The 13,358-nt window shown below is 43.9% G+C and overlaps 1 protein-coding gene across 1 annotated transcript in view; it reads right to left on the minus strand.

The window, feature by feature from the left end:
* The window catches only part of LOC138304282 (putative DBH-like monooxygenase protein 2), a 312,423-nt gene that overhangs the window by 168,886 nt on the left and 130,179 nt on the right, over positions 1-13,358 (minus strand). The window contains exon 8 of the mRNA XM_069244214.1: positions 8,702-8,790. Coding sequence (XP_069100315.1) covers positions 8,702-8,790 — 89 coding nt within the window. The remainder of the gene's footprint in view (positions 1-8,701; positions 8,791-13,358) is intronic.

The following is a 13,358-nucleotide window of genomic DNA, read 5'->3' on the forward strand; positions in this document are numbered from 1 at the left end:
GGTTAAAAACATCCAGAAACTCACACCCTGCCCAAACCTCATTCAACCTGAATGTTTACATTTTATAAACCTCAACACAGTAAATAATTAAATTGTCCTCTGAAACGGAGGAAGTACCCAGCTTCCTTTCCAGGAGTGGCTTGGCAATGCTAGTTTAGATGGTTTCTCCAACTGTCTTTTATCTTTTGCAAAATCATTGGGCTTACTCATTTACTCCTCTTTATCTACATTAGATCAGTTCTTACTAGAACATTGGAATGTTGAGCACCCTATTGGAGACAGAGTAGCTCCAGGCTTCTAACGGCTGGTATAAGCCCAGTGCTCCAACATCCCAATGTTTGTCTTTCACAACAACAGCTGTGAACAACGGCCTCATGGAGCCCAAGGAGATGTTAACCCCCTTGGTCTAGGTACGGCTTTACTTTTACTTATTAGAACATTCTGCCCGTTGGGGTGAAATGTTCTAGCAGCTTTATAGCCCACCATAGATATGCAAGGCAAGACAGTATTATGAAGTGATGATGTTATTCTTGTTTCATCTGCATATTTCTGGGGTTTATGTTTATGTTGCAATGATTTGAGCACTGTTGATTCAGGTGCACGTTATCTAACGCACAGTAAGTTCAAGTCATTTATTCTTAATGTTTTGCACTTCATTTTGTACTTTTCACTCAGTAAGAGATGGAAGAAAGAAGCTGCCATAAGAACTAAATGTAAAAATGTAACCAGATAGCCGATTAAGGGCCCAATTTAGAGATTTTATGATGGACTTTACTCAGTCAGGGCTCATCTCTTGTATTGACAGGAACCGCCATCACAGATATTTCTGCCAATACATTGAAATACACTGAAGGGCTGTCAATTTCAAGAGGTAGCAAGATCAAGCAGTGATGCCTAAATATCTAAGGCAGTTCTGGGGCAAAAGGATTTGTTACAATAAAACATGAGTCACTCACAATATATATATAATGTACAAGTAGTGTTATTCTTTTGTAAAAAGATAAGACTACTGTCAGGCAAATATGTGCAGAAACTTTTAGAAGTTCTATAACAAGAATGATAAAAAAATAGAATTGCACAAAGCTAAGGTAGCTCTTGCTGGTAAAGACATGTATTCCTGCCCTGAGTGCCCAACTGTACTGTTGTCTTGTTCCTTAATGCTGACTTTTTTTGTCATAAGTGAACACGAATCATATGTATGTGCAGTGACTGACATAGACCTGTGTTATGGATTGCGGTCTTGTTGGTCCAAGAGTGCTGTGATGATACCATACCATGTACTGATCAGTAGTAGTGAATAGAACCTTTTTACCATGTGTCACTGGAGTGATGCCTACAGGCCTGCATGGTGAAAACATCACAAGGAGACAAATCCCCACAGACAATGTATTGCTGCATTCCTGTGAGCTGGGTGGGAACACACTGGAGGAAAAAAGAAGAGATTCCCTTTCCATTTCAAAAGACTCCTATTTGATTTGGTGATAGATCACAAGGACAGGGCCTGAAAACATCTCAGGAATGGAGATGGAGTTGATAAAGAAATCAAAAATAGTAGGACTAGGGCACTGGGATTAACCTTTTGAGGCTTGTTAGATATGGCGTTCCTGGTTGGCTTTGGTGGGTACCTCAGCAAGGCAGGGACCATCACTCTAGTCAGGGCAAGGGAGCTACACACCCTAGATAACCCCGGCTCACTCCTTTGGTAGATTGGCACGAGTCAGGCTTATCCCAGAGGCAATGTGTAAAGCATTTGCACAGGACACACACTAGTGACACAATAAGTACACCACAAAGAAAACTCCACAACAGGTTATACAAAAATAAACTGTATTGTACAAAACATCATTTGATCAAAAACAACACGTATAGGTAATACCCTGCTACACAAGCAGTAGTCTGAACATCAGACAGGTTACTAGAACTCTGTGAAAGCATGCAGCAGTCAGGTAAACAAATAGGATACTAGTATTCTGTTACACAAGCAATAGCCATGTCATCATTATCACAAAAAATGCGCAGGTCATAATAAACACATTGTCATGAATGCCAAGACATCATAATGAATTCCCATATCAGAAATCCTTCCATAGTGCATATGTCAAGAACCAAAACATTAATGTGCACAGTTACAGCCCCTGACATAGGATATGTGCTCTTGTTCTAAGAAACATGACATACATCAGTCCCTGAGCATAAATACTACTGCTCAGAATACAAAATGACATTTGTTGCTATATTTGTATAGGCCCAGAGCTCATGGGTTCCTATCTCACTGAGGATCCCCTCGGCTCACTGAGAGCACTACGATCCTGCGTGTCTCTCATGAGAAATGCGGTAATCTAAAGAAAGTAACACTAACAGGATCCAGGACGTACCCATAGAGTCCCCACCCCATCCTCTTATCTGCAGAGCCAATGTCCCCTCAACCAAAGGTAAGCCACCAAGGGTAGGGGAGGGTACCTGTGGCAGGGAGAACTCTAGGTCCCCCGTGCAGCACAGATCATCAGACAGCTGCCCACAAAGTCATATTCAGCTGCCCGCGAGGGGTTTGTTACCACGGCTCTCAGGGCACCGTTGCAGTGCGTCTGAGCCTCCAGGGACAGTTGAGCCCCAGGACCCGACCGGTCACGCTACTACTTTCTGATCTTCCCACACCCAGCAAGGCACCCAAGATCACTCCGGCAGTCCTCCCAGGCAGCCGCCCGCCTCCATGTGGAGTGGCTGCCAGACTCCTGCTCCTCTTAGATTGGTGCAACTGAGGCGCGGCCTCCGGTCGGTTCCGGCCAGCCCTGTATCCTCCCAGGCCAAATGGTGTTAGTCTCCCACAACACAATACCCGGCACAACAGCTGCATGGGTCACTGCGTCCTTTGTGCACCAGCAGCAGGAATAAGTTCACACGTATGTGCCACAAAAGTACTCTTTACAGGATTTATAATAGGGGGGTCCCTCCACCTGTGCCCATCAAAGGGAGCAGCACCAAAGGGGCAGAAAGGCAGGGGGACTGGGGGGAACGCCATCAAGGCCCTAGAGACAATAGTGGGGCCACAGGGCTGCTGGGCCCAGGTACGCAGACCAGCACAAGGGTCCAACAGAGCAGTCCCAAAGTGGTTCCTGGCGAGTCCCCCCAGCAGCATCTAGTGTCCAGTCCGTACAGTATCCATCAGTATCTAAGAAAACATCGGGAATAATCCCTATATTTATACTTCTTTTACCCAGCTTCTAAAAGTGGGGAGACCAGCTCTAACCAGTTGCAGGGATGCCCCATCTCCTCCTCACTGGCTCCAGACATCAAGAGGGGGTAAATGAACCTTTTGTGTCAGGGCAGGGCACAGCCTCTACAAATATAAGTGTGTCCCACCTCCACTCATTATGTAGGTGTACTCCTATTACACCTCCACCCTCCCTGTGTGATGGCTGTCTGGAAAATATGCACAAAGCCCAGCTGTCACTCTACCCCAGACGTGAGTTGGAGTCAAGTACCAGAGTTATAAGCACAGGGAAATGGCTACTTTTTAAAAGTGGGATTTCTACCATGGCAAAACAAATCCACCTACATCAGTAAGCAGCATTTCTCACTATTATTCCATCCATACCAAACATGCCCACACCACCCCTCATAGATCAGAAAATACCACTTAGCCATATGAAAGCGCATTTCCAATGCAATCTTATGAGAGAGGCAGCCCTCCCAGCAGTGAGAAAGCAAATAGGTTGTTTGTCACTACTAGACAGGCCCCACAACCAGGCCCATTCTTACCTCTTGCCTACACAGCACTCTGCCATAGGGCTAGCTAGGGCCTTCCTTAGGGGTTACTTATATGTAGTTAAAGGGGAGTTCCAGGCCTGGCAAGTAAATTGAGATGCCAGGTCCCTTTGGCAGTAAACTGCGCATGCAGGCCCTGCATTGGCAGGCCTGAGAGGGGTTTGCAAGGCTACTTCTGTGGGTGGCACTAGCTGAACTGCAGGTTCACTAGTAGCATTTAATTTACGGGCCCTGTGTATAAGGGGTACCACTGTACAAGGGATTTACAGGTAAATTAAATATGCCAATCAGGTGTAAACCAATCATACCAAATTTAGAAGGGAGAGCACATGCACTTTAACACTGATCAGCAGTAATAAAGTGCCCAGAGTCGTAGAGCCAACAAAAAGAGGTCAGAAAAATAGGAGGAGGAAGACAAAAAGTTTGGGGATGACCCTGCAAAAAAGGCCAGGTCCAACAATGCTCATGTCACTGTGCTGGCTGACATCCAGATGTGAACTCTGGTCAGTCCCATGAATTGGGTTGTGGACAATCTGCTTCAGAGTTGGGCCTGTTGTGACAGACATCTTTCAGAAAGGAAGATGAAAAGGAGAAGTGCCCCAGAAGGAGCACAGTCCCAGCATAAAACTTTACAGACCCAGACCCTAGATCAAATTTGGTGTCTGGAAAAGGACTATAAGAAGGGGAGGTTGAGTCCCAAAGAAATATGGCATGTGATTAGCTAATCCCCAAATTGGCATATTTAACTATCCAGCAAGGCCACAGACTATGCTGTAAGAAAATACACCAATGGCACAGAAAGTTTAATGTCACATGTGGACCACAGCACCTTTGTGCCATTCACTAGGCTGGCAAGGAAAACATGACCTCAGGCTTACATGTGAAGCCTAACACCTGCAGTTTTAAAATGAGTAGACAGACATGTCAAAATATTCCTTTTGACAGGAGGGAAAACCTACCCTTAAATGTTAAATAAGTCACTCCTAAGCAGACCTTGAAGCCCACAAAGTAGGTTGTCCTGTATTTAAAAATTGAACATGTAAGCATTCAATGTTTGCATGTTTCTACCTTTACCAGCCCCCAATGCCTATTTTCACTGTTAGGACTGTTGCTGGTCATAGAAGAAAAAGCTAAAGGGCAGTTATTATGTTAATTCAGTATATTGGGTTTGGAATATGCTCTAGAGACAGTTAAATAACTGTTTTTAATGTTTACTAAACATTTATTTTAGTTGATTTTTGATAAAGATACAGGGAAAGTAAATTTTAAAAAGTTATACTTTCCCTGCCTGAAGACCTTTCTGGCTAATTAGAATAGACATGCCTGCAGCTAGCCTGTCAGTGCTGCTTTGATGAGGTGTGAAATACAGCTCGTAGAACCAGAAACAATAGCTTGGCCTGGCACGATGGCTTGAGGGAAGATTGTGACCCATATTAACCCAAGCAAGGCAGTTTAGAAATGGGCAGAAACTTCACTAACTTAAAAAGGACCTGGAGAGACCTGATCTTTTATAGTTTATTGATAAAGAAAGACAGGAGGAGAGGGATCATTTGAACCCAAAACAAACTTTAGCTCCTGGCTTTAATTTAAGTGGATGTGGGGGGTGGCCCCGGAACTGATTAAAAATATTTAGGTGGGAAGGAAAGGCCCATTACCTTAAACACAACCCTAGAGGTACCACAAGCTCTCTTGGGGCACAAAGATTTGGCATCTCCAATTTTACTGCAAATGGTGCACCTTGGGATAGCTTGCAGTGAGGCAAACAGGAAAAAGTTTGTCCTTGGGAACCTTTTGCCTAATGGTCAGGGATTGTCTAGGAGTCACCCCGATCTACTAGCTAGTAAACTGACTAAAAGTAACCCAGAGCTCCACAGAATACTTTTTGGACCTGTGGCAAAAACAGTGGATTGGACCTGCTGTCTCTAACCTGCAAGGAAACATGAAGGGCTGGACTTGCTCCCACTTATACACTGGACTCAGAAGTGGACTCCAAGATCAGTTGGCTGACCTCCTATGTGACTACAATACATAAAAACCTGCAAGAGGCCTTTTTTCCTGCAGTGACCAATGGACTGGTTACAACTGGAACTGGGCCTGACATAGATGATGGCCTCTTCTGAAGTATGTTCTGGCTTCAAAGTATAGTTCCTAAGATCCTGGAAGCTTTAGAAGAGGAACTGATCTAGAAAGTCTGAAAAATTGGGACTCTGAAAAAGTTTGGACTTTCAAGTCCTCCGCAGCATCACCAGGACCTCAGCTGCTCAGCTGTCTAATTCTGATGCAGCTTTATTGGATATAGATTTAGAATTGCCTCAATGAAAGATTTTGATGTCCATAAAAATGACAGAAAGTAGAAATGTTGACGGGTTGAAAGTGCAAAAAATATTTGTCCACTAAGAGCATTTTGGCAGTAAAAAAGGATTTGAATTCCTCCCGCTCTGAGCTTTTCCCGCCAAAACCAACAGCTTTAATGGAACTTTTGTCTTGGTACTTTTTGCCTTACCTCTTTAAAAATTCATGTTGATGGTTCCCCTTCTTGGATTTTTGTCATTTTGGTGTAATTTTTCTTATTCCATTTTTCTTAATTTCTAGAACTTGTTTGTGGGATTTTTATTGAGTTGTTTTGACTTTTTGACTGATTTAGAGCTGCTAAATACTTTGCACATATTCCCAAGTTAAGCTTGTCTGCTCTGCACTATAGCTTCTAGGGCTTGAGCCCAGGTTTAAATTATTGAAATTGTATGTTTGACTTGACAGGATTTTGAGACTTATTGCTTTAGTAAGCATCATGAAATGGGGTGTTTTTTATGGCGTGGTTGTGTAAGCTCACCATGAAATACACCACCAATCTGTGTAGCAACAGTCAGGTTTTGTTTCTTAAACCTTAGCACAACCTTGGGAAGCTGTGACTCTGAGCAGTCAGACTTAGACAAAGGAAAAAAGTGCAAAGCATTTAAACAGCACCAAAGCAACTGAAGAATAATAAACTTGTCACTCAAGAAATCAATCACCAGTTTCTAAAAATAGAGCATATTTTGTATGAATTTAGGGTCACCTTAACACAAATGATTTACCAGAGGGTTCTGGAGATATAGATTTTACAAGAAATAATAAATCAGAAATTTTCAATTAACTGCAAACAAGCACTTGTACATTCACCAAATTTGACACAGAAACCTTTTCAAGAAAAGCCTTTTCAGGTTGGTATGTGGTTACTTAGAATTACTTTTTTAGGTGACTAACTCTGGGAGGGAATCAGTCAAGGGGACTAGCAAAGTTCAACAAAACAGATACCCCCTCAAGAAAGGGAGTCTTCAGTCCAGTTCCAGTGTCAATGACCCCTTGCCATTGACTTCTATGGAGTGGTCTTCTTGCAACCGATACAGGATGCTGAAGATGCTCAAGGATGCCTAGGATGCTATGCAGTTGTTGGGGGTCTTCCTGGGGCTACTTCTCAGTCCACGGTCGTGGTGAAGTGATTCTGGTCACAGGGGTCAACGTCCCTCAAAGTCCTCTCTAGGTCACAGACATCCAGTAGCCACTGGGCTGCCGAGCGTCTGGCACAGTGATTTCAGCGGCTTCCTTCTTTTGGCAGTATTCCTCCTTCTTTTGGCAGTATCCCCCCTTCTGTGTGACCATACTGTACACCGACAACTCTCCTTGGTCCAGCCGACTCGGTTGCAACTTCTAAATGTTGGGGTCCTGGTCTCTCAGCCTGCACATCGGTGAGGAGCAATGATCCAGCAATCTGGGCTACTAACTCGCTCCAGCAGGCTTCTTCAGCATTTGTGGCCCTATGCTGCAAACAAAGAGTGAGCTAAGTGCCTCTTGGATTCTCTGCCTCTGGCTGGCCCTGGGAGATGACTTCTTTATGAGCAGGACATAGCAGGCGAAGTTCTTTCGTTCACAAGCCCTAGGTGCAGCCAGTGCAATCCAACATCAATGGAGCCACTTTTTTTTTGGTTCCAGGATCAGCAGGGCAGTCCTTCATTCCTCCTCTTCTTCCAGTCAAATAAGATCTATCATCTGGATGCCATGGTTACCCTTTTTAAGCCCAGAAAGAGCCCTCAGAGGAGGTTAGGGGCACTAGCCAATTGGCTACTACATTCCCTCCCGACTAATGATGACTTTGTGTGAAGTGTAGCATCTATCTATCCCAGAGGTTCCATTCTGCCCACTCCCAGGATTTCAGCACCCCTCTCTTGGTGTGTGGAGCTCATTAGCCCGCCCTAGAGATGTGGCTACCTATGGGCTAGAGGCCCAGGGAAAAATGGATTGTCCAGTGTTTTGCAATCTCTGTCCCAAACGTCAACCTGTCTACCCGAACAAAAGAGCAGCTCCTCTCTGGTGTGCTCACAATTTGCCATACAAAGGTGGCTTCCTCTTTGAAGCTCACCTTTTGGGCCAATATGCGTGTGATTTCCTGCCAAGAGGTGACACCTCCTCCGGTGGCAGGATTCTATTGTTACCTATCAAGGGAGACATTGATGTGTCTCCCTAGGAAAACACCTTGAAGTATCAATTTTGGTAGTCCCATTCAGAACCTAGCACAGCTGAAGTGATCAATGTACCCGTCGTACTGTGTACTAGGACTCTGAAGTAGGTTAGCTCGTGCCAATTGGTTATGAGCCAATCAAATATACATGTTTTAAGGGTAAGGGCACCCTGCATTGAGATTTGGTTAACAGGCCTCAGTGCACTCTCAGAGTCTGAAAACTAGAAGCATCTGTTCAAACTTTGGGGGGGTGACCATACAAAAATAGGCAATTCCTAACAGTAGGATTCATATTCACCTTTTTAACAAATTTTCTTACAATAAGGTTTACTGAGATGTCATGAGTATGAAAAGAAAGTGCTGCCGCATAGACTGTTCACATGGCCCCTTGACTGTATAATCACTGATTTTTCCACAATTGCTGTGCCAGCATTTACACACCTGAAGTGGGCGACTTGGACAGCTCGACCCGCCAGGTGTGTGTGAAGCATCACAGCAAAGACCTTCATCTGTGTCACACCGGGGCTCTTCTGCAGATATAAAGAGAGAGGGGATAAGGTGAGATAGTGAGGCCTAATTAACTGAGACACACATAAAAGCAATCATGATCACTAGAAGATGAATGGTGATCATTTCACTGTGCAGTTTACATTAAAAGGGCCCGTATAGCCCTCATGACATTTTTCCTGAAACTTTTTTTTAGGTATGGTGTAGATACAGTTTTAGTTGTTATGCAAGCTCACAAAAGAAACATACATTTATACATACATGAAGGGCTTTTGGCCAACCATCTTCAACCATTGTTGTGTTCAAATGTCATTCACATTTTTGCTTTCACCCACCAGAGCATACAACATAGAGCAATAGGTTCACCCACTTTAGTTATTGGCCCTTGCCCTGTAAGTGACTACATTTTACCGATCTGGTGTGAACATCTGCCTATAGAGATTTGGACTTCAGTGCCAGGGCTAGGAACAATGCTTTACATTTTCAACGTTTTTTTCCTTTCTATTTTATGTTTTGTACCATCAATATGTGTTTAAACTATGGGGCTGATCTAAAGTGTAGTAACAGAGTATTCGGGTACAAACACAGCAGAGTACCCTAACATCCAAGCTCTTTGTCCTCCCGCCTCATTTAGAAACAAGTGAACTATAAACCTTCTATTGACGGAGCACCTGTTAGCTCCATAAATGTAAAGCTTCTCTCCATTCCCCCTACTCCATTGGGCTGAAGCAGGAAGGGCATTACACTAACCACAATATTTAGGGAGGACTGGTTGATGTCCTGTTTTTTTCTTACCCACTATGCCAATAAAAACCTGGTGGTGAGGGACAGGAAAAAATAATGATCCTCACTCTTTGAGAGAAAACTCCTAGGGTGAGGCAATCATTATTGTTTAACTTTTTTTAAAAACTCCCGTAATGGGAGTTCTTTTTTGAAATAAAACATGTTAACAGTTTTGTAGACATCCACCGAAATCAAAGAAGGCCTTCCACCAAACATTTTGTACCTTGGAGGGAACCAGCATGCTGTGATGGTGGTTACTGTAAACGTAAAGAGATGGTCCAATGATCATTTCTAAATTACGTGGATCGTAGTCTATCATGGTGGCAATGTCCTCCGGCACTCTTGAGGACTATACTTCATCCTCTAAACTTTAAATCAACCCCTGTTTCTTCACATTACAATAATTCAAACCCAGTAGTCCCCCCCTTCCCTCTCACTCCTGCTTTGGATCAATGCAAAAAAGCCCTGGGCATGAGAACCTTCAAGTTGGGAATTCAATTTCAGTGAAATGCCAGTGAAACACTCTTCACTTTTAGTAACTCCTCTTCTCACCCAGAGGTAAGAAGAGACCTATTGGCTCTTCACAGTGAATGTATCATCATTCACACCTTAAACACACCACTCATTGAAAGCAACAACCCCTTTATACCACATGGTAGAGATGGAGACCAACAGGAAAAAATGCTGTGACATCAGTTCAGGAGCCTGACCCCAGCTCCTCCACCAGAGCCTTTTCTAAGTCACTTATTGGAAAATACAAAGCAGGTATTTTTACATTGTTAACATAGTCCCTATTCAGAGTTTGGTGGATGGTAAGCTCCTCACAAAAGTGGCCTGTGCACCATATGACAACTGCATTAGGGTCTATGTGCCATAGGCTTTAATGTTATTGTAATATGGTGGACTGTATCACATCAACTCTAAATAAGGCCCATGATCTTTCATTACAACTACTATGAAATAAGTAGTAAAATTCGAGTAATACTTAAAATAGGAGTAGAGGGAAAATGCAAGCTGAAGAAAATTAAAATCAGACTGCTCCTGTTATTGACCAATGAGCCTGAATCCAGGATTGTGCAATGTTGTGTGAGTCTGTGCTTGATATGTGTAGTTTGTACAGGTCTAACTACTATACAATGCTGCTTCACAGTGGGCCACATTACAGACATTTTGGATTGATACAAAGTAAGAGTGGAAGTCAATTTGCACCATTTTAGGTGCCTGTGTGATAGGGAAAAAGCAAATGATGTTTGATCCAAACTAAAGTTTTGCACCAGAACAGTAACTGAAGTGAGCTAGTTTTACATTATTTATCTGTTTAACAATGTGAGAAATTGGTAGAAAAAAAGATGTTCTCCACTTTCCAGATAAAAAAAAAGAAAGTAGAGCAAAGTTTGTGGAAAAATCAGTTTGCTCCATTGGTAGAATAATTCACGGCAAGAATAGCACAACATCAGCTTGCTCCAATTTTAAAAGTTATTGTTCGGTGACGATTTCTTTATTAAAACCCCATATTTCCTACACAAAGTTAAAAAAAACAATGGTGCATAGCATACAAGATGGCACACACGTATCTGGTGCTCCCACAACCCCTTCCGAATCCTACAGCATCCCGGTCTCACTCGGGCCGCAATAGCGTGGCACTGTAAAAAATGGGTTGCAGGCAGTGCAGGTCAGCTACTTGGGCCTAGAATGAGCTGAGACTGTGGCTGCCATATTGCCTGTTCTGCCAGACAAGATGGTGGGAAAGACTATGGAGTTGGTAGTGTCACTGAACCTGGAAACTGGTGAGACACCAGAATCCCCCTTGGACTAGAAATGGGGATGATGCCCTATTGGGTGGCTGGTATGATTCTCCAGGTTCTCGGAGGGACCAGATTGGGCCTGGCCAGGTTAACCTTCTGGGTCTTCGTTGGATCCTTGTTGGGCCGAGCAGCAGGTAGCTTCCTAACACAAACTGGATCCGGTCAGGAGTTGTGACCAGTAGAGCAGGTGGGGGAGTGGATTCCCAGCAAGTATTGGAGAGGGGGCGGTACCCAGTTCTCCCCTACCCCACATGTATCCCTCAGTGGACTCAGGGTGGCTGAGCCACTGCCCCCTCGTGTACCCAAACACCTAGAGGTGGAGGAATGAAATGGGCCTTGGGCCACTGAAGGACACTGAGTTGCCGGTTTTAATGGCTTAGTGGCCTTTTCTCTATCCTGTCTTATAGACCTGGACTAAATGACCTAGGTCTCTGTGGTGAATTCTCTCTTGCATACAAATGATTTTGCAGCGTGCCTACTATACGTGGATGCAAAATATGCCACAGATCTGATGTTGTCTTCACAAGATGTGGTGATGCAGTTTTTCCTGGAGTGTGGGACTAGGGAGTAGTGGCTGAAGTTGGATTGTTCTCTCTTTTCCAGGGATTGGAGGAGCTGTGTTGGATTACCCCCTAAACCCACATCATTTTGCCATAGACAAAACAGGGGTGGCTTACATATCTCTGTTCATGAGTGTAGCCACTGATTTTGGAGTGGTGAATGGATCTGGCTTTATGACGGTAGACATAATTTGAATGGGGAGCTGCCTGGTGGTTTCCCCATTATCCCCTCCTTCTTTGCCTTATTCACTCCCTTTCCGACTGCATCCTGCTGCTGCTAGAAGGGACTTTGGGCCAGATGCAGGAAACACTTTGCAACTTGCAAACGTCAAAATCTGCCGTTTGCGACTCGCAAATGCGTGTTTCCAATGCAGAAATGCATTTTGCGAGTCGGGACCGACTCGCAAAATGCATTTCAGAATCGCAAATAGGAAGGGGTGTTCCCTTCCTATTTGCGATTCGTAGTGGTATGCAATACCATTTGCGACCGCATATGCGGTCGCAAATGGTGTTGCAGTTACCATCCACTTGAAGTGGATGGTAACCCACTCGCAAATTGTGAATGGACCACAAACTATTTTTTCAGGGCAGGTAGTGGTCCAAGGGACCACTACCTGCCCTGAAAAAATACCGAAACTAAAGGTTTCGGATTTTTTTTTAAGTGCAGCTCGTTTTCCTTTAAGGAAAACGGGCTACACTTAAAAAAAAAAAACTGCTTTATTTAAAAGCAGTCACGAACATGGAGGTCTGCTGACTACAGCAGGCCTCCATGCTTGCGAGTGCCCATAGTCGCTATGGGGTCGCAATTTGCGACCCACCTCATTAATATTAATGAGGTGGGTCTTTGCGACCCCATACCGACTCGCAGAAGGTGTCTGAGACACCTTTCTGCATAACATTTTGCGAGTTGCAAATTGCGAGTCGCTAGTACTCGCAATTTGCAAGTCGCAAAATGTTATTTTCCTACATCTGGCCCTTTGTTCTTTATTGAGAATGGGAAAAAGAGGGTCACCATGGAAAGTTCTATTGTTACAAAGGTAAACAATAGATTGTCAAAGGTGTATCAGCAGACTAGGATCAACCAATATGTACTTGGCAGTACTGGGAGTGGTGAGACAGTGTCTCATTTTGGCACGCACAATGGTGTGCAGGATGCGCAGAGCCTCTCAAGTGTCCATAATCTTGTAGTTTTTGAGAATTTACTTTGAAAGTTAAAATAGACCCTATTTCCCTAAGTCAATCTACTCTGTGCAGACCTTGGGAAACTGAACGGAATATAGCATCCTTACAGGCAGAAGTGAAGACCCTTAGGACTACAGTGAATTCTCTGTCAGAGATTTCACAACAACTCGACAATAGAATGGAAGATGCAGAGAGTCAGTCTAGGAGTAAAAATGTGTGTTTTGTGAGGTTTCTGGAGAGAGTAGAGGAGACTGAGCCCAG

Source organism: Pleurodeles waltl, chromosome 7, assembly GCF_031143425.1.
Source record: "Pleurodeles waltl isolate 20211129_DDA chromosome 7, aPleWal1.hap1.20221129, whole genome shotgun sequence".
NCBI lineage: Eukaryota > Metazoa > Chordata > Amphibia > Caudata > Salamandridae > Pleurodeles > Pleurodeles waltl.